The sequence below is a fragment of the Zootermopsis nevadensis genome, unplaced genomic scaffold (assembly GCF_977971745.1).
Source record: "Zootermopsis nevadensis isolate Lab colony 2312 unplaced genomic scaffold, Znev_1.0 Znev_ptg000030l, whole genome shotgun sequence".
Taxonomy (NCBI): Eukaryota; Metazoa; Arthropoda; class Insecta; order Blattodea; family Termopsidae; genus Zootermopsis; species Zootermopsis nevadensis.
The window spans coordinates 7,338,810-7,366,296 of NW_028259162.1; the positions used below are offsets into that span (position 1 = coordinate 7,338,810).

Consider the following 27,487-nt stretch of genomic DNA (forward strand, 5'->3'; position numbering starts at 1 on the left):
GGTATGTTAGATGAAGTGTAAATGATCATAATCTTATGAATGTGAACCTCATGGTATATTGATAATAAATTTTATTTTTCAAATTTTGTAACTACTCTGTATCATATATGTATACACCATATTCTTTGCTAAACACTGAAAGTCATATTCTTATACAACAGTAAAACATATGTAAAAAATATTGCAAAATAATATCTAATTAAATATTTGTATGAGGTTTTAACTAAATGAATTACTGAACAGGACAAATGCATGAAACATCTGGAAAATCACTCTGTGGTTGCTTACTTTAAAGAAAGCGGGGGAAATACAAAATATTCAGTGTTATTATCTGATTAATGGCAGTGCCAGTACTTGAACCACACATTGAAAATGCTGGTGAAAGAAATTAGTTCTCTCTCCATCACTGCAAAGATTAATTCAGTTTAGTTATGAAGTGAATTACAAATGCAAAATAAAATACACTTCCTGCAAACTGGTTTATCAGCTTCAAAAAACAGGATGTTCATTACTACTAATAAATTTCCTAATATTTTGTAAGAGATATTGGTAACTTTATCTCTCCAACTCTGAATAAGGTAAATACTTTCGATTTAATCTATACACTATTAAAGTGCAGTATAACCTAGTGCTAGCAGACCAATTCATTTAATACCTTTAAATCAATATAAAATAAGGTGCAGTATTTAATAAATACAGAGCCAGGATAGTTGTGAGTATAGTCACAAAGCTATGGGCTGGATGACTGAAGTTTGATTCAAAGTAGGGCAGGAATTTCTTTTTCACATCAACTGGCTCTGCAGCCAACAGCCTCCTATCAATGGGCACCGTGGTTCTGTTATCAGGGGTAGAGCAGCATAAAGCTAACCAATGCAAACTCAACTCTATTTAGTGCCAAGGTTAAGAACATGTGGATCTGTATGTCCACGCTCCCATGCCTACATGGCATGGTACTTAGTTAAGCACCATGGACTTGATACTTTTTATTTCATAAATACAGCAATTAATAGAAAAAATGTACTTCTGTAACAAGCAAAACACTTTTTATAACTAGCCTTCATTTCCTTGGAATTATTATTTGCAATGCCAGTGGTGCAACAAAACAGCAAACATACATTCCATTCCAACTTCCCAATAAATTTGTGTTAATAAATAAACTAGTGCAGTCTCTGTGCTAAAGGCAGTGGAGGGCTGTATGAGATCTGCTGGGCACTGGTACGTATTCATACATATAATCTACACAGCTAACTAAAGTGAAAATTTGCTGCAGTGACAAAAAAGCTTTGTAAATCAAAAAATTCATTCCTGATAAACTGTAATGAAATGCGGAGGTTTTTATAATAAAAAAGAAAATTTAAATGTGTTGTACGAGTTTATGATCAACTTAAAAATGTACAAGTAGTTCCAGTATCCGTTCTAGAGCTATGTTTGTGTTAAAAACACTAAAAAAGACATCAAGCAGCTACATACCACAACATAAGAATGAACATCAAAATAGAAAATGTGTTAAAATACTTCAAGGTGTTTTTATGAAAAATAGTTTAACAACGTATGGTTTGCAAGCTGGAATAGTAGTACCATATAGATAAGGAAAAAGACAAGCAAAGTGGGTACACAAATTCTTTCCTTTCTCCATGTAACTCATATATTATGCTTCCTTCCACAGTTACATCACTTATGAAAAATTACCACACAGAACTACAAAACTTTTCCCAATCATAAATCTTTAAGCAGGTTTATGACATGTTGAAAACCAGCTGATAATAATTTGATATCCAACTTCTTCATACTTCCTGTTATTTGTCATAAAAATGCCAAAAAAGAAATTAGCCAAGGGCATGAGGTAAAGACTAGACAGCACCATCTACTTACCTTTACAATGGGAGCATTATATATGTATATACTCTGCACTTCAAATTTAATAAATCTCTACAAACCAGTTAAAATATACCTAATGTTCAGTTATACAATCACAAATAGAACCAAACCGCTAATTAGTAACTGCCATCACTAACAAAATTTACTTAGAAAACTCTCACTTGGAATTATGAACACATTGCATGTGGTGTTAAAAGTACAATGAAAGAGAAGAAAATTATAAAACTTTTGCCAGGTATTAGATAATTTTGTATGCAACTGCACAAGACCATCAATTACAGCACATTTGTTCCATTTAAGAATTATCAGCATTATTTTGGATCTTGTTAACAGCACCTAATTACAAAAACACCGAGTGCCAAATGTGGTTTCAATGATTTAAGTGTTTCTCAACCCACTGCTGAAAAATGATCCATTTCTACTATTAAAAAATGGGTTCAAAGCAAACTGATCTACAAGCTAAGAGACTTAATTATGCTACCTGACTTTTCTGTAGGTAAAATACAACTAACTCCATGATAAAAGGTATACATTGAATACTTGCAGTATGATGCAAAATCTACCTACCAAGTTTAATGCTTTATTTCACCTGAGTGATGAGGCACAAAAATCTCATTCAAATCAGCATCTTAAGCCATTTATATTACGTGTTCAGTGTGTTTGCCCTCAAACATTCTGAGTATTAGTTTCAGTCCTTGCTGCTGAAGGCCTGTTGCTTTGAGAATAATCATCAAAAACTGATTCTGTCCTGCAAAATTTCTTGACAAGGCTTAAAATTGTGTGCCTGTCTGGTCCAACTTTGATGCCAAACTTTACCTGGAATGACCTTCTGGGCTTTCAGATGATCGAATGTACTCTTTAATGATGAATATTTGCTGCTCGGTACTGTACAGAATGGAATGAAAACAAATGGCATAAGTATTACAGTGTGTCAGCAAAGTTTCTTCATATTATGATCACTTTTTGCAGAGAAAATTGAGTTTAAACTTAATACGTTCATTTTGGATCACTCTGTACAAGGTATTCAACTGGTCAACAAATTTCTTGGTTTCATGGAACCCAAAGAATCATATATATTCTATGTACAGTTTACACCAGCAATCTTACCTGATACCAACCTGCTAAAGAACAGCACTGATAAAATAATCTGGTAGCACAATTATTTCTCCCTTGGTATCGATGACAGTATCTGCTATATGAGCTCTCAACGTTTCTGAAGAGTTCCCCATATGACACACTACATAAGATTACTGACATGCTGATGAACATCAAGAAAACTATTCATTAACACAAACAGTTCACTCAGGTAGATAAAAACAGCGAAGTATTTACATATTTGTTTATGCACAATGGTAATACTATACAGTATTTAATGACGCACCACTTCACAAAAATAATGAACATCTTGTACTTTTATAAAGTTTCTCAGTGATATGGCAATCATTGAAGAATAAAGGATGAATCCTCATATTGGCATTGAGTTTGCTGCAACATCAAAGAAAACATTTTATAAAATATGTAAACAGTGTGAAAAATATGTCTATGGAAATTAAAAGTGGTGAACTAATAGCTGAGGAAATAAATTCAACAATAAGATATAAGTACATTTAAATGATAAACAAAGGACACACAACTGAGACATACATTTTAATGTCCTTCATCACAAAGCCTCTGGCATCCAGTAAAATACTCATAATATAGTCAAAAAGCTTGTTTGTACACCACATATGGCTTAAGTAGGATTTGAGGTTTTCATGGCGGTGAGTCTGAAGATGGCCGTCTTCTGGGTTGTTGCGCTGTGTGGTCTGGTAGAAGTTTATCGATGTTTCGGAGGCAGCAAGGACCTCTGAAACGTCGGTAAACTTTTACACATACGGCTTGTTTTGAAATCACATAGGTGAGGTGTTTACTGCCACCATTATTTGGGTGATGACTTATTGCATACACACACAGATTTATTATATTTTGTTAATTATGCAATGCATAAAAAGTATTTAATGTATAACTGTAGTCTTAACACCATAAATATTTTGCTTCATGTACACAAATGTTGTATAATGATCCACAATGCATTTGTTTTATGCATTTTATGCAAAGCATTTATAAAACAAACTGAATGCTGAACAAAAGGAAAGACATGCTCCAATTTCAATCCACAAATACAGCAAAGGGATCTAAAGATTATGCCAGAAGTCAATAACATTTTATGTAGATGACTGGTTGTCATATCATTAATTTATAATTCATTCTGGTCTGCTTGCATAAGCTCTTTCCAAAACTTCCCTCCAAGATGGGGGTTGTGCAGTTGGGCTCGTAACCCACCCACATAAAAATCTGTCTTACTCATACACTTATTGACTGAAGGATGGCTTAAAAATTGAAATTAGAACAATCACTGATGCCAGGAACTGCTGTATTAACAATTAACAAACCTTCAGTTTTGGTAGCACATTCTATAATCTGCACCAAACATCTTCCAAATTCCTCAATGATGAAACGTTCTGCCTCCTCCTCGCTATTCTCCATGCGCTCTGCTTCCTCTGCCTGCGCTAGCAAACACATGCATGTTGCATCAAGCACCTCCTGTGTCATGAAGTTGAATGGTTGCCTATAAGTGAGATACAAAGTAATGACATGTATTATTAATCGACTTTGCTGCTCATTTCAACTTCAGTATATTCCTCCAAAGCACTGATATCTACCGACAAGTCCAGACGGCATTATAACCAAAAAGGATGTAGGGGGACGTTAGCACTGTCCATCTTACTGCACAATATTTAGACACACGTGCTCATTTAATTGTCATAAATGAAGGGTTAAGCTAATAAACTGCTGCTAAAAGTGACCTGACCTGTATTATAAATGCAAAATATCCAAAAACATCCACAGCAGATCATAAGATTCTATTACAATGAATAACATGGCATTTAGCTGCAGGATTTTACAAAGAATATATGATGAGCATAATGATGAACACATGATATGTTCTATCCATATCATATTTAAAGAAATTATTTTAAACTTTATGGCATAACAACACTTTAGATAATAACATCACCTGCTTGCCATTCAAATCCAGGTGGCTGAATAATCATGACAGAAATGTTAATCCAAAATATTGTAGTAACTGAAATATTAACATCGTGATGATGTAAATAAGCAATATAGCAGTAGTGTGTGTGCGCGCGCGTAGAGAGAGAGAAATTTAACTTAAAAATGATTATGCAGAAACTGAGTGTAAATTTCCAGAAATTGGCCTGTACCTTGTTCCACTCTGTGCTGGTGGTGGTGGTGGTCGAAAGGCAATATCCTGTATCTGGGCTGAGAGCTTGTTTTTAATGGCTGTCTGCTGCTGAACACGAACTTCAGCTGCTTCTGCTAAATCTCTTAATGTATTCTTGTCACAAGTCTCCTCAACATTCCGGCAACCCACACATTTACAGTTGTTGGAACACGGTATCTTCGCCTAGAAGTTTTTACACATTAACAGAAACACTGTTCCTTAAATGATCAAGAGATGTCCGACTTGATTCAAGATTCAAATTTCAGAACTAAAATTAAATGTTAAATTTTCAATGTTTTGCCATAAAAAAAAGGGGAAACATGGGATTCATGAATGTGTAAATGAATAATACAGCAGGTACTTCAATATTATCAACATAGTATAAAATTACTTTGCATAATGAAGCTGCCTATAACAACTAAATTACAACTATAGAGTTCATTTGTAATAATGATTTATAATACCTCATAACATTCACAGTAATTCTTCAGACATCCAGAACGCTTGCAATTACAACCCTTATTATGTCGTCGTTCATCACCCACAATACCTTTGCCAATTTTTGGCCTAAAAGCATTGGGATTCCTTTCAAGGCAAGACTTGATGGCTCGCTGTCGATCCTCTTCATGTTCCAAATTATTGAAACAATTATTACAATTACACATGTGGCAAAATTCACCATTGGCAAAGCAATCACAATATCTGGAAAAAAACAAAAACAACAAAGAAGTCAACACACAATAATTTAGCACAGGAATGTCCAGATAATATGAAAAAATCAACTCTGGACACTTGTAAATATCATTTACACAAAAATCTTTTTTTAAACTACTTTCCTAATCAATATTTGGGAGTTGGCTTTTGGAGAAGATGACACAGTTTCTTTAAATGATATTTACATGCTACCATGTGCTACTGCCCAGAATAGTGGCATCCAAATTCTTCTTGTCAGACTTCTCAGACTAGCCAACATTAAAATTTTCTGAGCACGATCATCTAAATTCACCAAGTTCAACAATGTCGACAGGAAAGAATCATAATCTAACTGGACATTTTCATCATGCTCTCTCCAATAGTTTTGGCCAGGAAACTTTCAGTTCTACTGCACATGAAAACAAAAATGGAAAAGAATTCTACGTGTAAAGCTTATATATGTCAAAACTGGCAAAAGTTTTCATTCCAAATGCCATCTTCACTTTCACAACTTCCATTTCCTTCATGTACCCATATGCAAAATAATGCACAACTACAATGTACACATATTCTGTTAAACTTCAGAACTAAACGTATGCACTGAAAGCTATAAATAAAGAAATTCTAAGACAAAAACATAGGCAAAATGTTAACGCATTCAATTTTATGATGTCAGATTCAAGAGAGTATAAAGCGGTACTGGAAATGAACAAAGAAAAAAAAAAAAACCAAATTCCAGGATATTATGTACAATGTATAATGTACAGTTAGTTATACCTGACACGTATATTTTAATACTTTACCAGCTTCACATAAAATTTTTGTTTAATTTCTTAAAACAGTTGTATAGATAATATTTAAGGGTGTGGGGTATTTGAGAAAATATGGCAATATGACACAAAGATCCTAATCAAATTTGATTAAAAGCTGAACACAAATATTCCAGATAGTTTTCTGGAATACTCACAATTTGAGACACTGAGACTTGGTACAATTGCAAGGTTTCCTTGGCCGGATACCATTTGGCTCTAATGTTGTCCGTGTTGCTACACTTGGCCTGGACTGATTGTGTGGTTCTGCACTGGCCGCACTGTTACTGGATGAATGACTAACAGTGTTGTGTGTGTTGAGGATACTCTGCTGTTGATGGCTCTGATTTTGTAACTGCAAGTCCAGAAGTATATGTAATGAACAAACAAGATTAACACCAGTTAATACCAATTCAAGAAGTGAAGGCTGTAACACTTCGGTTTATTGCTTTCCAAAAATTCTGGTCTTTCCCTAGGAAGGGCAAACCTAACTTGCATCTCTATATGAACTTTCAAAGTACAGCAGAATTAAAAGAGTTTCCATTTATGCACTGCATAGAAAACATGATTTTGCAGAGAGAAACAAAATCACATCACTGGAAAAATTAAACATGCTCTGTTAAGAGGACCTATCAAGCATATGCATGAAATGTGTGTTCCACCCTGTCTCCCTGGCCTAAAATAAGATACCGCATTCATGTTAGCTCTCCTTGTCAGAGGAAGTTTTAAAATCGTAACAGTAATCCTCACTCCGAAACAGCAGCAGAAGAAAAAGTGATAAAACAAACTATGAAGATATGACAACAAATTTATCAGAATGTTTTGTTATTAGGAGCAAGACACATAGACAATAATGCAAAACTGTGACTATTTGAATGAAACAAGGATGATCAATAACTCTATCCTAAACTATCTTCCCTGAAACTATGTAAAAGACAATTATTCACATTTCCCACCTGGTGAACATACTGAGCAGGAAGCATTACGTAACTGCTGGTACCAGACGGTAAGATTGTGGCCCCCGATGTGATCTGATTCACAGCAGAAGCTGACAATGTCGCAATGTTTGATCCAGCACGAAGTTGCGTTACAGGTGCAGATGCCGGGATTAATATCCTCTGTCCAGTTTGGCCAGTTGACTTTGGTACAACCTTTCATTGAAATAAATACAGTACTATACAAAAACATAAATTTGCAACAAGAAATGCAGGCAGCAAAGAGACAATAAGCACAGTGCAAACATCATGAAACGAGAATCTAACAAAATACTGTGTAAAGATCCCAGTGCTTTAACTAATACTTTCTTTCTTTGTGATTCTATAGTTCTTCGAGAATCTAGGCTGCTTCCTTATGGTAAGTTTCAAAACTGTTTTAAGACATGACAAAATACTCTCAGGTAATAAGCCATATCAGTTCTGGACAGACTCAGACTTCATAATGCGCAGTCACTGTAATCAGCTTTCATTTGTACTACTCGACTTTTACTTGTTTTTCAGGAAGACATGATCAGAATTCAGTTTCACTGTATTTGTCATTCCATCAGAATGTCTTGGGTACATTTGGTAAAAACATATTTAGCAGTAAATTTATATTGAGCATTTTTACCTAGTTTTCTGCAGAAAATGACACTTTTGGGTTACACAAACCAGGATTGCTACTTTATTTAAAAACCTAAATTGACTGTCTAATTTGCGATGCATCACCCATCTTATCCTCCTTTGATTTGATCACTGTAACAATATTTAGTGAAAAAACAAATTATGAAGATCTCAAAGAATAAGTTCTCATGCACCATTTCACACATGCTGTTTCTTTATGGCAAGGAGCTGTTAACATCCTCACCGAACCCCTACGCTTGAAGACCAACCTTCGCTGGCTGCTCAAAACTGCTTATAAATATATTCATTGCTATCTTTCATATCTGAAAATCATCTCCTCCATCAGCAATGCAAGCATGTGCCATGCCATTGCAATATGGAACCACCACTACACATGGCCAGTCCTAGCTTATTAATACATTATTTAGCATCAAATGAGATGTGAAGATGAACACAACAGGTGAATTAAGAGGGTAAGCAGTCTTACTGTTTCAAGGTATTATTATAGTTATCACTTGACAACACTATGAGCCAGGTTAGCTCAGTCAGTATAGTGACTACCTACGGGCTGGACGACCGGGGTTCGATCCCCGACAGGGGCAGAGGATTTTTCCTCTAGTTTCTGCGTCCAGACCGGCTCTGGGGCCCACCCAGCCTCCTGTCCAATGGGTACCGAGGTCCTTTCCCGGGGTTAAAGCCGGCCGGGGCGTGATGCTGACCACTCCCCCCCCCCCCCCCCCCCCCTAGTTCCGAGGTCAAGAGATGCTTTACTTACTTGACGACACTGCTCTGAGCAAGAGTCAGGAAAGGATCCACCCCAGAATACAAGTCAGACACACAGAACAGTGTTAAAAAGAAAATACATTTGTAATTCTTACCGTACGAACAGCTGGACTAGCAGGGGCTATTGGTACCATTTTGACAGTCTGTTGCTGACTTCGCATAGTAGAAAGGGAAACAGGCTTGCCTCCACTAACAGCACTTACTGGCACAACAGATGTAGTACGAGATTTCCCCGTACTCATAACTGTTGAAGTGTTACTTCCTGAAGAGCTCACTAATCTCACATATTGCAACTGTACAAGATAACAAACACCATTACATTCCTTAAAATGGTTCTAATTTAAGTACTTGATAATATCCTAATTATGTTTAAATTATTATTATACAAATATACATTCAGTTCATATGCATGGTCAGGCAGGTAACTTCAGGTTAGGTTAACCTTTCCTGGCATTGCATCATGACTTGTGCATGATCCAAGTGGCTGTGCATTGCAGTAGCATACCACTAACTCTGGAGTTAAAGTCTTGCCAGCAGCCCCCATAGTACAGGTATTTAATCCCCCTATTCCCACATGACAAAGATTATAAAAATCAAGCACCCCTCAAAACTGTATCAAGATCTTTGACATTCTAAGAATTTGTCATTATATTTGTCCTTGTAATTTGATTACTTTACAATATGTAATAAAATATATTCATTCAAACATGTAGCATAACATACTATGAGAAATCTCAAATCCAGGAATACAAATGAAGATCTCACTGGTTCATGTAGTAGTAAAATTGTAGTATCAAGCATTTCATTGTTTTTGAGCATGTTCACAGCAAAGTTGCAAAAATGTGCCAATCAGTGCTGCCATGTCATCATGTCCATCTGCCACATGTAACACATTAAAAACTGCTGAATGTATTTTGATGAAATTTGGTATTGGGAAATTTTACTAAGATTTTTTATTTAATTTCAACTGTGGTTAAACAGGACAGAAATAAAGAAACTTCAAATGACGACCTACATGTGTTTTTGAGTACAGAAGCAACCTTGAAATAGCATGGGAAAATCTCAGACACCCTTCCGAAAAACCACACGAGACACATCCCTTGGCACCATCTGAGTCATCACCGAGTCTGACAGGCACCAGACACCATTCACATAGGCCAAGTGTTTGGCAGAATAAACAACCTCCAGTAACTAATTATAGGCGATGGCAACCACTAATTGAAAATCCAAGAGGCAACAATAAATCAAACATGCTAGTACTGCTATTCCAAAGTTATTTTCTTTCTTCACTGTCTAATAAGCAGTTGTATTATAAAACAGGAAAATGCAGCACCCCCATTCACTGTTACATTTCAATGCAATGATGTACCTTAACATAATATATAGACTTTACTTTAGTTTCTTTAAATAAATGTAACTTTCACATGTTAGCAACATTTCTGTATTCCTCTGGAAGTGAGAGCACATCATAAGATGAACACCCTCCACAGAAACCTTAACCAAGAAGAACTTCTGTGTTTAATTAGCAGAATTATTCCCCTGAAAGTTTACCTGTCTTCCACCTGGCATCTGAAGTTGAGCTATACTGCCTGATGTTCCAACTACATTCTGAGTGGCTGGTATCCTTATTACTTGTCCAGTTCCAGAAGATGATGTCAGCACTGTACCAGATTTCAAGGCACCCTGGAAAATGAAAAATATAAAAACAGTACAGAATTATGTTTTTGCTAATGATATTTAAATGTAATGCAAAGAAGTTATTTCAGTTTGAAATTCACACAATTTTTATCCATTCTTGAGTAAAATTTAAATACCCACCTTTAAAGTGTCAACATTAAATTTATCTCAACAATATTTCACTGTTTACATTTCTCACCTGTCGAATTATGACTTTCTGGGGACTAAGAAGTGGCTTTACAGTTGTGCTAACAGTACCACCTATTCCTCCTACAGCTGATGCTATGGATACTGCTGATTTCAGTTGCGTCACACCACTCACAGGAGCTGGGAGTATCTTAGTAGGAGATTTTACAACAGCTGAGGCTGGCATCATTGTTATTTTCGCAGGGGACTTCACAGGAGAAGACATGAGTTTGTTTACAATAATACTCTGTAAGAACACAAAGGAACAATTTATTAAAAATGTCAAACCACATATCACAAATGAAACTGCATAAAAAAATCACTAACTTGTTTGGTTGGAGATGATGGTAAAATCTGCTGAAGTTTGGTTGGCGACAAGAGACCCATTTGTTGAGCTTGAGCTAATGTGATTGCCTTTGTTGGACTACCAAGAAGAGAAACATTACTTTGGCCAGTTCCACTACTGATGATCTTAATTGGCTGTCCACTGCAAAATGTCTCTCCAGCTTGGGATGTCGCTAGCATGATAGGCTGTCCTTGTTGTCCATGCTGATTCCCAGTTATAATAACTTTTGCAAAGACCTTAAACAAGAGAGATAATGGAAACTAAACTCTAATTATCTCAGTGATGGTTTTCTTGGTTGTTGATAGAATTTGACTTCAGTTTTGTGTAGAGGCTATAGTGGACCAGCAGAGACCAATATTAAATTCACCTGACACTTTTGTTCTAAACCCTCATAAAAATTTGAATTAGAATTACATCCTGATAATGCATTTTGTGCAAAGAACAGAAAAACTGAAGAAAATATGTTTGAAAGCAATTACGAGAATTAAGGAAGTTATATCCTAACATCACACAGTACAATATGTAAAACTGTTCTTTTGGACTACATCCGTTGACTAAAACTATAAAATATAAAAAAACTACAGTGTTTCAGAAGCTGGAATCTGTTTCCATTTTCAGATAGAAAAGGGGAGAAAGATGACAAAGCGAATCTGTTGGGCTACTTGGTTAAGCTAGCCTCAGACTCAACAGAAATATCATACAGAAAATACATTTGAGTTATAAGTTAATACAGATTAGAGCTTATTTCATTAAACATTTGCAGGAAAGGCAAATTCATTCAAATTATTCTGAGGACAAAACACTCTTCACTGAGTAGGAAAAGCACTCTCTGCAGATGGGAAGTTGCTGCAATAGTAATAAGACAGAAAATATCTGGAAGCCTTCTCAAGCAGGTGAGTAAAAATTTCATATGTGAAAGAATTTGAAAATACTGGTTCTTTCAAAGAGTATGCAAAATTTGGATTTTAGTAGGCATGGAAGATGCAATGGAAAATTCACTAATGCATATTTGCCAAGTTCATACAAAACAAAATACAGTGCTGTGGTTTAAGCTCTTAATACTGAAGATTACATTCTTTGAAATTTACACATAATATGCAGTTGACATTCAGTTGAAACCCTTTGGCCAACACATACAAGAACAGACCAACATTTCATTCATGTTAATAAACTTTAGTCACTGTTCATGATTTACACAGCTGTCAGGGAGTTACCATCAAGATGAAGAATGCAACCTGAATTTTTCTTGTATGACTTCATTCCTGACCCTTTGCTCCCATCTTGAACTTGGTCTCCCTCTCAGGTGCTTTTCTTTCACTTTCATGTTAAAAACTTTCTTGGAGATTCTCTCTTTGTTCATTCTTAAAACTTGTCAGAACCAACTTACATTGTTACTTGCCTTCAAAAGCATTTACCTTTAAATTCTCCCTATTTATTTTTCTTACTCTTTCATATGGTTTCTTCTTCTGTACTTAAATAAACTACAAAATTAGAAAGTTCCACAGCAGTCAAGGATATCACTGAAGGGAATGCTTTGTACTTTCAACCAGTTTTTGTAGTACCTTACACTGGGCAATTGCTCTTTCTACAGCTACTTAATTAATCATGACTTTACAAAATTTATATTAACTTATGGCTTTTCATTAGATTGAACATTCAAGAACTAAACTGTCTTCAAACTACATAAAAAGCAAACTATTCAAATTGTCCTTAATGTTATATCTACCAACAGATTACTTTTCTCAACATACTGATCTTTGCTGGTCTTGTAAAACTTCTAAAGGTCAAGAAAGCTGGGGAACTTCAAACATTTCTGACATGTAATTTCTTTTTAAATTTTCTCCTGTTTTGTAATATTTAGTTTGAATGAATCAATATAAATATAGAAACTCGCCAGGTACATTTATTGTTACACAGTATCAACTAGTAATTCATTTGATGTGATAAACAATATGCACAACTTTTTTGCAACATCAACTTTCACTCTGAAAAAGTAACAATATATGAAAAACTGCATGGCAAACCATAAACAAATAACTACTTTTAAAAGTCTGCTTTATGATCTCAGGTGATTACAAATAAATTATTTTGAAATAAATTTGCTGGACTGACTTCTTTTCACAATTTGTTTATACTAAAGATCATATGAAAAATCTATTATGTGTAAGCAATTTATGAAATCCTAAATTTCAATACTTCATATAAATATAACTGGCATGAAAAGCCAAAATAAATCCAGTGCCCCTTTCCTCTTTTATATTTCAATCAACATGATACACCTTAAAAATAGTAAATTTAGAGCATTCACACTCTTATAACCAATGAAATGGTGATCTCTGAACATAAAAAATAAACACAATAGTGCATAGTTCACTTTTTACTATTTGGAATTAAAAAGATGAGCTCATTTCAACAACCAACCACCACAGCTATAATGATGGTGATTATTATTACTAACATTCCTCATCTGCCCCGCTGTTCCAGTAGCTGGACGCTTTGTGGTTGCTTGGAGAGGTTTGATTCCTTGAAGATTTGCAGTTGTAAGATTACCAGCTGTACTCGATGTCATAACTGGCCTATTTAGATTAGCAGGGCGCAACTGAACAATGTTTCCATCTGCTGATTTGGCTGTAACTAATGTCTGACCTAACGATTGAAACTGAGGCACCGAAGTAATGGCAACATTGCTAGACATTCCTGCAATCTTTCCCACAATTTGCCCACCACTGACTGTCACATGAGTAGGAGCCAAACTTGGTGAAGTGATAACACTGGCACTTGAGGCAACAGGAGACTGTATTACAACAATTGAAGAACCTGGAGTTTTTGAAGCAACTGTTGATGTGAATGTAAGGTTATTACTGACTGATGTAAATTGTGTAGCTGAAATTTCTTGCTGTTGTAATGGATCCTCTGCTTCAGGGGATGGTGAAGACATTCCAATCTCATGCATGTCCATGTCTTCCACCGTTGTCGTGGTCTCCTCCATAATTTCAGGTAAGATAGCTTCAGGTGAATGTGCCACAACACTTCGCCCATGGTCTTCACTCACAACAGTCACCACAGATTCTACAGTTTCACCCACAGCTAAGCTGTCTGCACCACCTTCTAAATCCTCTCCTAATGTCTCCTCAACTCCAACTGTTGAGTTAAGACGGTCCAGTTCTGCCTGAATGTTGACTAATGTCTCCAGATCCGATGATATAAATTGATCACTATTGTGTGGCAAAGTAAGAGCACTCAGATCTCCATCCCCTAGAGCTCCAGCATCCAATCCTAGAGTTTCCACAACTGCTCTTGCCCCTCCTAAGGGTTTTGTTCCACCTATTTAACATAAAACAATATTTAAAGCATATTAAAAACGTTTTATTCTTCAGCTTCTAAATCTTTTACAAACTGAAACTATTTCAAGGTCTACAGAGGGTAGAGAAAAAAGCATTCTACTGTTCACTTGAATACTTTCTTGTGACATTTACATGACTTTGTAATATTCTTCACAGAAAAGACAAAACATTTCACAAACCTACTATTAATTCATTAATTACTGTCATATACCAGTCATTCCGAGGTCTGCTAGACTGTCTTATACAACGTACATTTAGCATTAATTTGAAGATTTGATTACACAGAACTATCACTTTCAGTGTACCACATCCATGTTAAACGTTGTCGTCGCTCAAATATTCACAGAAAATCTCTCTCAACTAAGCTGAAATCGCAATACAGTCTATATTACGACAACTTTCACGATACTAAAGCTCATCATGTAAGCGCCATTTACGCAAGGCTAACAACGCAGCCGAGCTCAAATGACGCGCCATTTTCTGCCAGCAAGGCAGGGAAATTTGAAACATTACGATGAACTATAATCATTTACCACATATTTATGACCAATAAGTCACAGCTTAATATATGTAGAATGTATTTCACTCACACATACTGCAGTAACATTCTCATTCAACCACATATTTTTCCTTTCAAGGGAAGCTAACCTCTAGAAAGAGACCTAAATTTCAGCGCTAAGATGAAGCAAGAAAGGGTGGGGGCATGTCGAAAAGCTACGAAAATTTGCAAAACTAATGGCCAAAAATCAAACGTGGTTCATTATAAACCATCATTGGTTAGTGCTTCCTTTAATATGCAATTTAACTGGGAGTGATAGCAACATATGTCCTTTTTACCTGTATCTGGAGCTGGCATCCTGTATTTGTTCAAAATCACGCGCCCACCATTACCGTCCCATAATGCACTGTACCGCCGCGTATGAAAAGGCCCAAAGGTCGTTGTTCTTGAAAATGTTACATTTGATTCTATCGAATTCGCTCACTCAAACCGTGTTATGAATTTTTAGATTTTATAAGTATTGTGCCACATCTATCTTCAGTTAACCAATAAAAATATAAGATGTCCAGGAAATATCTAATTTGCGCTATTTTGCAGCTTCCGCGGTGAATAACACAGTAGCCAATGATGACACTTTTCTGTGTGATCAGATCCAACAATAAATATGGCGGTCAACGTAATGAGTGTGAAGCAGCAACTAGCTGTTTTAGCGACAGCCGGTGGCTCTCACAAAGACCAAGCAGAAAAGTAAGTATTCTCTATATAAGTAAACACACATAAATTACACCGGGGACCCCTACCGGTCTGAAGAGAATATATATAACGAACAATTTGAGTTTGTTGCTCAGAACATAACCTAACCGACATGATATAAGGATGTGTTGCAAAATAATTATCGAAAAACTGTATTTTTTAGGTACCGATCCATCTTGGATGTTATTTTGACATCATCAGGAGATGATTTAGCTGAAACTTTGAAAGTCTTCATTGAAGCAAGTATGACCAGCTTTCTTATTAAATTTACCTAATTCTTTATAAACATCCAGCTTCAAACGTTTATCAAATATTTCTAAAAAGGAATACTGTAATTCTTTTCAGTTGTAAATGAGAATGTGAGTTTGGTAATATCTCGGCAGATTTTGACTGATGTAAGCACCCAGCTCACAGTGCTCCCTGATGCTATATCTAAAGCTGTTTCACACTACACTCTAGACAAGGTAACTAGTTTGTATTATTAAAAATCACACTTGTTTATTTTGAGTGTAGCATCTAACTTCAGTGCATTCAAACTTTTAAATCATTACTGATTATCTGCTTGATTTTCCATGTTTATGTTAATGTCCCATAAGTTTGTTTTCTAATTGTTGATTAGGCTACATTATTGCTATAAAAATGGCTGAAAACTTGTCTGTTACACTAAGAATAATTTTATGCAAGGTACAACCTCGTGTGATCTCTTTTGAAGAGCAAGTAGCAAGTATTCGCCAGCACCTTGCAGATATTTATGAACGTGAACAAAGCTGGAGAGATGCAGCCAGTGTTTTGGTAGGAATTCCTTTGGAAACTGGACAAAAGTAAGAATCTTTTAAACACTTGATGTTTGTTATTACCATCACTTTCACACACATACACTATTTTCCACTTTCCAAATGTTTGTGAAACTGCACGTTTCAGCCATGCAAAATCAGGGTGCTTGTCACCTCTGAACAACAGGAAAATATGTTAAGAACACTTTCAGGATTCTGGCAAATGAAGAATTTTTCATAGCTCATAATTGCCCCACAGTTTATGTTTGAAGGTCTTTATATGAAAGTTAACCCATTATAAGGGGGAATAGCTGCCAATAATGTATATCAATCTGGTACCAATTTCTAAAAGAATGTAAAGTAATAAATAAAACAAGTTACTTCTTTCAGTTTTCCCTCATCATTTTCTCTGTGCAAAGTGGAACAGATTTTAAAACTATGCATTTAAATGACTGTACTGTACTGTACTGTACTGTGAATGGTCTGCTATAGATTATGGCACTCACAAGACATGCAACCAAATCATTGTTAACATCTCATGCAGACGTTAATTTAAAACGATCTGCTTCAGTGTCTGTTTATTGGTGCCACCAAATAGTGTGTGTATACCCACTGAATGGGAACTGTTTGGACATATGTTAAAGGCAGGTTTTCCTTTGAATGATTTTTTTTGTGTCATAGGCAATATTCTGTGGACTACAAATTAGAAACATACCTGAAGATTGCAAGACTGTATCTAGAAAATGATGATCCAGTGCAAGCAGAGGCATACATAAACAGAGCATCTTTATTGCAGGTAATTACTACTTTCTTTTTGCAAAATCATGTTAAAGTATTCATTTTATATATACACTTAGTAATAAAGTACTTGTGCTGCACATTAATTTTCAGGCTGAATCCAAAAACGAACAGTTGCAAATATATTACAAAGTGTGTTATGCCAGAGTATTGGATTATCGTCGTAAGTTTATTGAAGCTGCACAGCGCTACAATGAACTGTCATACAGGGGGATCATTCATGAAGACGAAAGGATGACAGCATTACGGAACGCTTTAATATGTACAGTCCTTGCTTCAGCTGGTAGGTAGTGGTACATGAGGCAAACAATATTACTTTTATCTGAAAGAGAAAGTTTTGGGAGGCAAATTTGTTTCTGCCCAACTGAATTCAACCACATTTTTATGCCATTTTCATGTTGGACAGGTCAACAGCGCAGTCGAATGCTTGCAACATTGTTTAAGGATGAAAGATGTCAGCAGCTGCCAGCATATTCCATCCTGGAAAAAATGTATCTTGATCGAATTATCAGACGATCAGAGCTTCAGGATTTCGGAAACATGTTGCAACCACATCAGAAGGCTTCAACTACAGATGGTATCAAAATAAATATGGCATTAGACCACATACGATTAACATCACTGCTACATTCATTACCCTTGCAGCAGGATTTAGGGTTTAGCTAGATGATGTACGAGATCTTGAAATGTTTGCCTTTAAAAAGAAATCTGTGCTGTTTGGTTCCTAGTATTTCCTGATACCAAAACAGCTATATGAATTATATACTACTATTATTATTAAATAATTTACTAAAAAGAGATTGGTTTAAACATGCTCATCCCTCCATTTCAGGTTCCACCATTCTAGAACGGGCTGTAATAGAACATAATCTCTTATCAGCCAGTAAGCTGTACAACAACATCACATTTGAAGAGCTAGGGGCACTCTTGGAAATTCCTCCCATTAAAGCTGAGAAAATTGCAAGTCAAATGATAACTGAGGGGAGGATGAATGGTTATATTGATCAGATAGACTCCATTGTCCATTTTGAAAGTAAGTTGCTTATTTTCCATAAGTTATTAAATGCCATAAATGGTCACTTGTTTTTAAAAACTTTAAGCCCATCTACAAGAAGCAAACAATACTTCATTATTTTTGCAGACTGCACTGTGAAATGTATATGCATGTTCTAATATGTTTGTGACATGAAGTACATCAACACAGCAAATTCATCTTGCTTTCACTGCATAAAATATAGTTCAGAGGGTTTTGAAATTAACTTGCCTTGTAGTGTCAGGTTGTAATTACATTAAATGCCATATTAAACTATTAAACAGCAGTGATTTCAGTCCCTTAACCCTTCCCTGGCTCAAGCACCAAAAAACACCTTTCTAGGATTTGTTTGGGGCCAAGGAGCCCAAAAGTACCTTAATTTTCTAGCACCTTCTGCAGGACTGACTTTTGGTGCTAACACAGTTATGTCTGTTCTGTCAAGAAGGCAGTGAGTGAAGAATCATATTTTTGTGACATGATATGAAATACAAGGCTGTAGATTCATCATGTGGAAGTATTGCATAGGAAGCCTGCATCCACTGGTAATTTCACAAAATATCACTATCAGGTGATTGAGATTTCTGCTTCATATTCAGGATGTTCCAGTTTAAAATCTTGGTGGTTTTCCTCAGTTTCCCCAGATAAATGCCAGTATAGTTTCATTAGGCCATGACTACTTCCTTCCATATCCTTTCTAGTTCATTATTCACTATCATCACATCATTCAACATTGGGCTGAATAACTGAAAGAATGGTTTAATCAAAAATACAAGGAAAAAAGATACTATCCATTGGGGAAAATGTACTTGTTTCAGGACGGGAAGTATTGCCAACATGGGACAAGCAAATCCAGTCACTGTGCTATCAGGTGAACCAGATAATTGAGAAAATAACTAATAACGAGCCCGAATGGATCAGCAAAGCCATGGAAGAGCAAATGGTGCACTGAATGAGCCATGCAAAGTACTTTGGTTTTTACCATAAGCAAATCTGTGGCAGTGATACCAATACTCTGTATTTAGTTTGTTGGAAAAGTAAGTTCAGTATTTGAAATATCATTGTGTGCCACAATTCTCAGTATATTTGTTGTTGTGTTATACAAATAAAAGCTAATGTTTCAAATCAAGAAATTTTTTATTGTATTTACAGCTCTCCTGTTCAAAGCCCATTGCATGTTTCACTTATACTTTATTTCATAATTTTCTGTAGATAATTTTTCCCCATAGAGAGGCTTACTTTGTTGTGCACACAAACAAATTCAGAATCAATGGGAGATGTTTATTCATCAAAACTTAAAAATACAAAACAATTGGAAACATACACGCTTACAACCTTCTACTACTTACGCACCATCCTTTCTCATCTTGTTAGCATGGTAGTCACTCCAGATCATACAGCATATGAAGACAAAGTCTCCCTTATTGACTTGTCTACAATCTGTACAGATACAGTTCCTAATAGAAACTAATGTTCACTAATACTGAGGAAATTCAGGTCTTCCTCAGGGAAGGTGGTTGTCTTCTACAAGGCAAAACAAATGGGTCTAAAACGTGAGGCAACATTAACTGCTGGTCATGACAAATGAGTAACAAAAGGAAAGCTCCCCATGGTCTTTACAGATCAGATGTTCCTAATATTGGTCTATTGCACATCTTATAAGTGTTTATTTCACAAAGATGTTCATTTGTTTTGTTCAAAGATGTGAAGATTGAAGAAAATATGGTACCAATTATACCACCAAAGCTTAAAATAGTGGTTTGACAGAATCTCTACATGCAAAAGCTTCTTCCACTCAATATTTCTAATGCATATCATTAGAGTAACAGTTCATCTATACAAGCTTCCCTTAAAGTTAATCAGATGGTTCTCCAAAAAAACAAAACAAAAAGATTCCTATTTCTTTGAAATATAGAAGTTTGTATACAACACACCCTGAAGCAATTACTACTCACTGGAACGCAGTATATTTATTTACTGAGCAGTGGTCTGATTACTCTGAATTACATGTTCAACCTTCCTTTCCACATTGAAAAGTAAGCCAGATGATTCAATTAAAATAAATGCACCACATGTTCAAAAAAGCCATGACTATAACTTAAAAAACTTGTTCCTCTAAAAACAAATTGCCATGATGTTTAAATACTTTACTTTCTTCAAGCTTCACAGCATCTTTAAGTCAAAAGACCACAGTATGAAATGCATTAAGCCTCCAGTTCCAGGGCTGCACCAATCTTATGGCCACCTTGGTTGATATTCTTGCCATCAATTAACACTGACAAATATAAAGAGACTCCTGCAAACAAAAATTACTTCATTATTTTGAAAACATAAACAAAGAAAACGTGAAAAAAAACCCAGCTATTTCTGTTGGACTATTGCGATATGACACACTGCAACAGATGCAGCATCACTGACATTAGTCCAACACTCTAGCCCTTATGCAGCCCAACTCTTTTTTGACAGTGTAAGAGCTGGCATAGCTGAAGGGTCACTTGTAGTTTAACAAGAAATAAAGCTTGTGGTATAATTAAGTGTAACAGTAATAGTCAAATAGAATTAAGGAATGATGTATCTAACTTCAAGAAAGTTCCATATAAAACTCTTATATCACAAAACTCATTGATTCCATGGGGTACTACATTATCATCTATGTAAAAGTGCTGCTAGTGGAAGTTAAAGAAAACTTTAATCCCCTGTAACTTTCTATGTAAAAGTTGTAGTGCATCCCTTGTTTCAAGTTTTACCACATATATACATGTACTTTACTGTTTTAAAACTCTGTTTAGAACATTTCATACATATACCAACAAGAAGTCTTTTTTCTCATATAATTTTTAGAAAACATGCAGTGGGTTAATAAACTCACTTTTTTAAAGAGTGATTTCATTCAAAACATTCATTTTCTTGAAAAATATAAAACAAAATCAGGTACAATGATATAAAATTTAAAAATTTGAATGAAGATGAAGGACCGACAATTATAAAACCTTGAGGAAACAAATGTACAATATTTTCCAATGCTGCAATAGTAAAAGTATCAGGAAATGCTATGCAACTTTTACTACTTAGTAATCTGAAATTAAAACAACTTTTTTAAGTATCAAACTTTAAAACTGTCTTACTTTTTATTTTGGGCTGTATATTGCATCAATCATTCATGCAAACTTGTAATATGGATCCTACCTTCACGAAGCTTTTGCTGGTATCCAAGACCTATTTGGCTCAAATTGTTGACCTTGGCTCTGACTGAAGTATCACTGCCCAGATCATATTTGCAGCCAATTCCAAATCTAGTCTCATTCGATCCTGCAGTCCAATTTAAATCAATAGCAGTATCTAGCTTTGGATTCACTTTTTGGTAGATGGCTCCACCAAAGTCTTTACCATCATTCCTGCCATAAAATATTAAAGAGGTGAAAAATACATACTGAAGAAAACACATCACATCATATGATAAATAAATTGTAAAATATAGCTACTTACACATTAGTATGAAGGATGAAGTCCCCAGAAGAATAACCCAATGCAAAGTTACTTTTTGTAAGCTTAGATTTTTGAGAGTCAAATCGTGACTGATAACCAACCAGCCAGCCTGAAATTTGTTACAAAACAATTAATGCAACTTTTATATTCATATGACTGCTTAACTTCCCTAATCATATGTACCTTCACTTTTTTCACGTACATTACTCACGTATGACAAAATAAGACATATAAAACTTCACAAAGGGCCAATATACATCATAAACTGAACATAGCAATTCAAAAATTGTAGACAGTTTACCAAAGGTCACAAATATTTCCTTTCTTCCTTATATTACAAATACCAAGACATACAACATACGAAAATCCTATATTCTCTTCTGAAAGTAATTTGCATGTATATTACTTTCATAACATTATACAGCACATGAAAATCTCGAAAGAACTCCATGAAATTCAGTACTGCAACAGTAAATTACGTAATTCTCAACAAGCCTCTCACCGTTGTAGCCCAACACAGCAGAGGCTAATAAGATAGGACCAGCTGTATCCAAATCAACATCAACATTCAGGGCAGTAATATCATTCCTAAATTCAGTCTTGATGCGTCCTGTCTTACTTCTGCAATTTAAAGGAAACCTCATATTAATACGTGTATATCCAGCAATGGATTTACTTATATTCTTAAAAAAGGTATTGCTGAGTAAGATCCTCATGCTGCCCATTTTCATTCTGCAAGTTAAGGAAATTGTCTTAAATACAAACATAGTTTATATGTTTAAAACCAGGTAGTACCTGCTACAGTTGTTCATACTGTAAAGATAATGATGACCTTACCCTGTCTGGGGTGCAAATGAGCTGTCAAATGATAATTTCAGTCCCTTAGCAATATAATCCTGAATAGAAATTTCTGTGGCCAGCGTGTTATCTGTATTCCACTTCTCTGAGAAAGTAAGACCTGTAGAACAAACAGTCAGAGGCTACAAAAGACATCACAGTATGTATTTCCACAAACCTTCTCATGTGTACACATGTACTGTGTTTGGAAGTGAGCAATGTTGTCTACTGGTAATGTTACATCAGCATGTTTTAAAAATGTTGTAGTAAAGTATATAAATGTTTTTTAACCTTAACATATGTATGGCACTTAAATCTCATTTATGAAAAAGTATTACCCTACACAGAATTTAATGGTTAATTATTACCAACGGCACTTTCCAACTTCCAGATTCGTTTAAAAGGCTTAAAATTATTACAGTCTGTCTTTTGTTTGCCTAATTATGAAATAAAAACTATACAAAATCCCACTTTACAACCAACAATAAAATAGAGCCCAACCTATTTAAGATGAGAAAGGCATCTCAGTTGGTATAGTAACTGACTACAAGCTGGATGATTGTGGATCAATTCCTGACAGGGGCAGAGGATATTCTTCTAGCTCCTACTCTGGGACCCACCCAACCTGTCCAATGGGTACCGGCAGTCCTTTCCTCGGGTATAAAGTGTGGCGAGGGCATGACGCCAACCATTCAACCCCCAACTAGTGTCAAGGTTGAGAATGAACAAGAGCTATCTCCAACACAGAGATGACTGACATCATAAACGAAACAGTCAACATTTTACTAGCTTAAGCCAAGATACTGTTCTCTGTAGGTACATTTTCTTGTTTCTGTATCTCTGTGTATGTAAGTACTTTATTCAATAACCTGCAACTGTTTTCAAACAAGTGTATTTGCATACTGTATGTTAGTTACTCATAGAAAATGCGAAGAAAACACTTTCATAACAGACAATTGCTATGTCAAACAGTGAAAAAGGGGTAGATAAGTAACTGCTGTAGCAGAATTCTTGGAAGTTTACCTGTTACTGTATATGGTTTACTTATTCTCTGTTGTGTTCTTTCCATTTTCAAATCAACACCCCTCCCAATAACAGGTTCATTTACTACAACTGCCTGGATATGGAATGCTGCCATTTACAAACACCACTGACCACAATTAATAACCAAACTTCCTCCCCCAGAATGGTTTGTAACCCAAGTATAAATAAAATGTTATACATTTCAAACTTCTACAGTATTATTAAGATAACTTTAGAGTAATAATTTAGTGTAATGATTTTAAGATGAAGCACAATTCAGTCACACTAAACACAGGTTTCAACACTACTTATATTTTTGAAACAGGTCACCTCTTCTTTGTAGTATACCTGCCATGGGAGGAAAGGTTCATGAGGGGAAGAATGAACTTGAGGGACCTGTTCATAATGGTGTCATGTGAGAGCCACGTTTTTAATAACACTTGAGTTTTAAGATGACAAATCAAGTCCCAATAGATCCATGGTTAGTTAGGACTTAAACCATCACTACACACAGTTGGAAAACATGAAGTGGAATTCAGAGGATGATAAGCTCAGGAGGGAAAGGAAAAAATAGATATTGTGTTATCTAGAAGATAAGACATAGAGTTTGAAGAATTCAATTTGTTTTTACATAAGACAGCGACCAAACTTTCATCACATGCAAGGACAATATACAGCAGAAGATATTCTAATTAAGACTTCAGGAAACATTAATTAACATCCACGTAATAATGGGACATTCACTTTGAGAGGCTACTGAACTATATGGTGTCTAAAAAACAACCATCTTTATACCTATTGCAACTACAGACTTTATAATTCGGGGCATGATACCTATGCTATAAATATTTATTCCACTGTTTTACAGGCACTTTTCTGCAGAAAAGAGATGAAAAACGTGACCCCCACTCCTAGTAGTCCTATGGAAATGGTACTAAGCATTTCACAACACCCTTCTTAAGGTATTGATGAGATTATCTTTTTCAAAATGATATTAGCTGGTGTAAAAAAAATGCAAAATATGTGCACTGCTGTGCTATAATGGTGTGCATTTCCACCCACGAGGCTTTCACTCTGCCAACTCATGTTGTTTCATGCCTTGTTTATCAGGCAAGAAGTGCACATAACAATATTATTCAGCAATGCCAACATGCTATGGGCAAATGCATATGTTACTGAAACTGGATGCATATATAACAGTTATCAGTCCTACATGTAACCATTGCATTAAATAAAGAAATAGTAAATCACTGTAACATACCATAATCAGACACTTTGTATTTAGTCTCCAATGACCCAAACACCTTTCCAGTATCCTGGTTTGAAGAACCACCTGATGAAAATTCAACACCAGACTTAGTTTTTGTTTTGCAATCCAATTTTAGAAGCCCAAAATGATAACCCTTGTTGAAAACATCACGGGCATTTTTCCCCAAGTCGTTGTATGGTGGCGGCGACATTATCTGAAAAACAGAAACGTGTTCCTATACTTTCACTTATCACCCTGTAATGTATATACCTAAGAAATGTGTGCCACAATTATACAAGTGATATGATGTCAGTACAGTGACAGACAACAGGCTGGACAACTGTGTTATGATTCCTAGCAGGCGCAAACATTTTTTCTCTTAGCTTTCACATCCAGACCTACTCAGACTCATATCCAATGGAAACTGGGGACCCTTTCCCCAAGGGGTTGACATATCAGGGCAGAAAGCTGAACACTCAACTCTATTGAAAAGCTCAAGAAAATGTGCAGCTAAACATCCAGTAACCCATAAATCTTGGCATGGTACTTAGTACATACCAGGTGCAAACTTATGGGAAAAGCCCACACAGCTCAATTAACTTCATTCTCTGATAAACATGATTGATCTTTGCAATTCTACGGGAGAAAGAAGCAAACCCAATTTTCAATAATTAATAATGTTTTCAGTGTAATCATACAAAAATTATGGTTATCAATACAAGGCCAGTACAATAATATAATCTGTGAAGCAGGTGAATAACAAAAAGACTCCAGTGTAATCTTCTTTCAGCTCCCAAAAATAAACACAGTTTCAAGTTTGTTTGTGTTATCCTTGGGCACACTACTGTCCTTAAAATGCTGGCTGATTGTGCATTACATGTATTAGTAAAAAAATAAGAAAACGGCTGGCTGAATACTCCATTACCATCACACCTTCTCATTCTACCAAATGCAACATATATGTCCAAGATAAATAAACCGCAGTTTAGAGAACTGGCAATTTTGAAAGAAAATACACGGGCTTGAATAAATCGGCCATCACAGTTCTTGACATGTACGCTATAAACTTTACTGACTCTGTACAGCTTGGTTTGTGGTGTATAATATTTGGCTGCAAATTATATTAACATACCTCGTGCGATGATAAACAAAATATTAAAACGTATTTAAAAATGAGATGACATAATCTGCAGCACTCGCAGAGGCTTTTAAAATCGTCACCCCTTTAAAATGTGTTTTCATTACAAACACAGACGGCCACAGTTTTCCCGGTGTAGGGTTTATTTGGCACACAGAACACACATTTATTATCCGACATACTGTCCTCTCACATTACCCTCGCCGGCACGTAGCCAGCTAGCCAGCCAGCACGCAGATACGCATCACTTTGCAGAAGATTCAAAGTGAACGCTGACGTTCCCCATACAATTTTTATACACAAAAATATATACGTTAAAAAATGAGCTGGTTACTTACTAGGTATTTATCAAATATACACTACTCAATTGGAATTCTCAATTTCTCTAAACCTACACACCAAGAAGATGTGCAAAGGGACTTCGCACTTGCGCAAGAGACCTTTGATACACATATGGGATCGAGATTATGTATCAGTTCAGTTTTAAAATCAATAACGTAAATCCAATATTTTTAAATAAATACTATTTACTTTGTTTAATATGTCATAATTTATAAATATTTTAAATATATTTAAGAATAACTTCCATCTCAAACCCAAATCACCACTATACAAAACTTAGGTGGGGGATAGGTATAGCCTGCTGAATATGTTCCGTTTCATTACTGCATGGTCAATACACCACCCAGCGGGAGATTCAAATGTACTGTAAAATTCGATTAGTCAGCAACACTTATAGTACGCTATATGTGCAGGAAACGACAGTCAAGACGGGAAGTAAGAGACAGTGCATGCACCAACTTCCGCTTTTCATTGAATAATGTTGGCTGAAATCAATACATAACACGGATAACTTCAATAACAAGTCTTTGCATACCAATTTTATTGCTTATGATAGAGAAATGGAAAATATTAAATTACCCATTAGTCAGGGTTCCTTAATGCCAAAAACCACACTTCCATTAAAAGGGCACGTGTCTTCAGATATATTTTCTTAACGCGTTCATTGAACCAAAATATGGTCACTGGATGTGTGCTTTCCACCTTATTTGTGCGATAACGTAATTTGGTAGTAATTTTTGAAAAAAGGACGAATTATTGACCGAAAAGCGAGATTTATAACAAATACCAGTAAAACAGTAATCAACAATGGTAACACCTACGATCTTTACCTCATTCATGTTTCTCATCAGAAGTAATTAATGTGGGATCACGAAAATGTAAACAGTGAATTTTTGCGTGGGAGATGGAAATAGATATAATAATAACAACAATAATAGAAACAAAGTGTACGTTAAGGATTC

General features: G+C 35.5%; 3 protein-coding genes across 9 annotated transcripts; 1 reads left to right on the plus strand and 2 right to left on the minus strand.

Moving 5' to 3' along the window:
• Nucleotides 1–1,353: 1,353 nt before the first annotated feature.
• On the minus strand, nt 1,354–15,556 carry LOC110831067 (protein lin-54 homolog). 6 transcript variants are annotated; one of them, XM_022066634.2, is made up of 12 exons: nt 15,435–15,554; nt 13,712–14,577; nt 11,235–11,489; nt 10,921–11,154; nt 10,596–10,727; nt 9,140–9,337; nt 7,620–7,814; nt 6,822–7,018; nt 5,626–5,863; nt 5,142–5,344; nt 4,311–4,486; nt 1,354–3,363 (listed from the first exon to the last, which is right to left on the minus strand). In XM_022066634.2, exons 1-12 carry the CDS (start codon nt 15,451–15,453, stop codon nt 3,344–3,346), a joined length of 2,733 nt encoding a protein of 910 aa, XP_021922326.1. In that variant the 5' UTR covers nt 15,454–15,554; the 3' UTR covers nt 1,354–3,343. The 6 variants fall into 6 exon arrangements, with proteins under 6 accessions (XP_021922326.1, XP_021922325.1, XP_087214792.1 ...); XM_022066633.2 differs by lacking the exon at nt 15,435–15,554 and adding an exon at nt 14,777–15,047; XM_087358666.1 differs by lacking the exons at nt 1,354–3,363; nt 15,435–15,554 and adding exons at nt 3,422–3,724; nt 15,188–15,309.
• Nucleotides 15,557–15,604: 48 nt separating this feature from the next.
• CSN4 (COP9 signalosome subunit 4) lies at nt 15,605–20,304 on the plus strand. The gene is made up of 9 exons (XM_022066637.2): nt 15,605–15,843; nt 16,013–16,092; nt 16,195–16,313; nt 16,534–16,670; nt 17,304–17,418; nt 17,514–17,703; nt 17,827–17,997; nt 18,253–18,453; nt 19,269–20,304. The coding sequence occupies exons 1-9, from the start codon at nt 15,761–15,763 to the stop codon at nt 19,400–19,402; spliced, it is 1,230 nt and encodes a 409-aa protein (XP_021922329.1). The 5' UTR covers nt 15,605–15,760; the 3' UTR covers nt 19,403–20,304.
• On the minus strand, nt 19,718–26,665 carry LOC110831069 (non-selective voltage-gated ion channel VDAC2). 2 transcript variants are annotated; one of them, XM_022066638.2, is made up of 7 exons: nt 26,522–26,665; nt 25,058–25,259; nt 22,774–22,894; nt 22,439–22,557; nt 21,937–22,045; nt 21,637–21,845; nt 19,718–20,746 (listed from the first exon to the last, which is right to left on the minus strand). In XM_022066638.2, the coding sequence occupies exons 2-7, from the start codon at nt 25,254–25,256 to the stop codon at nt 20,655–20,657; spliced, it is 849 nt and encodes a 282-aa protein (XP_021922330.1). In that variant the 5' UTR covers nt 25,257–25,259; nt 26,522–26,665; the 3' UTR covers nt 19,718–20,654. The 2 variants fall into 2 exon arrangements, with proteins under 2 accessions (XP_021922330.1, XP_021922332.1); XM_022066640.2 differs by lacking the exon at nt 26,522–26,665 and adding an exon at nt 26,178–26,356.
• Nucleotides 26,666–27,487: the final 822 nt, after the last annotated feature.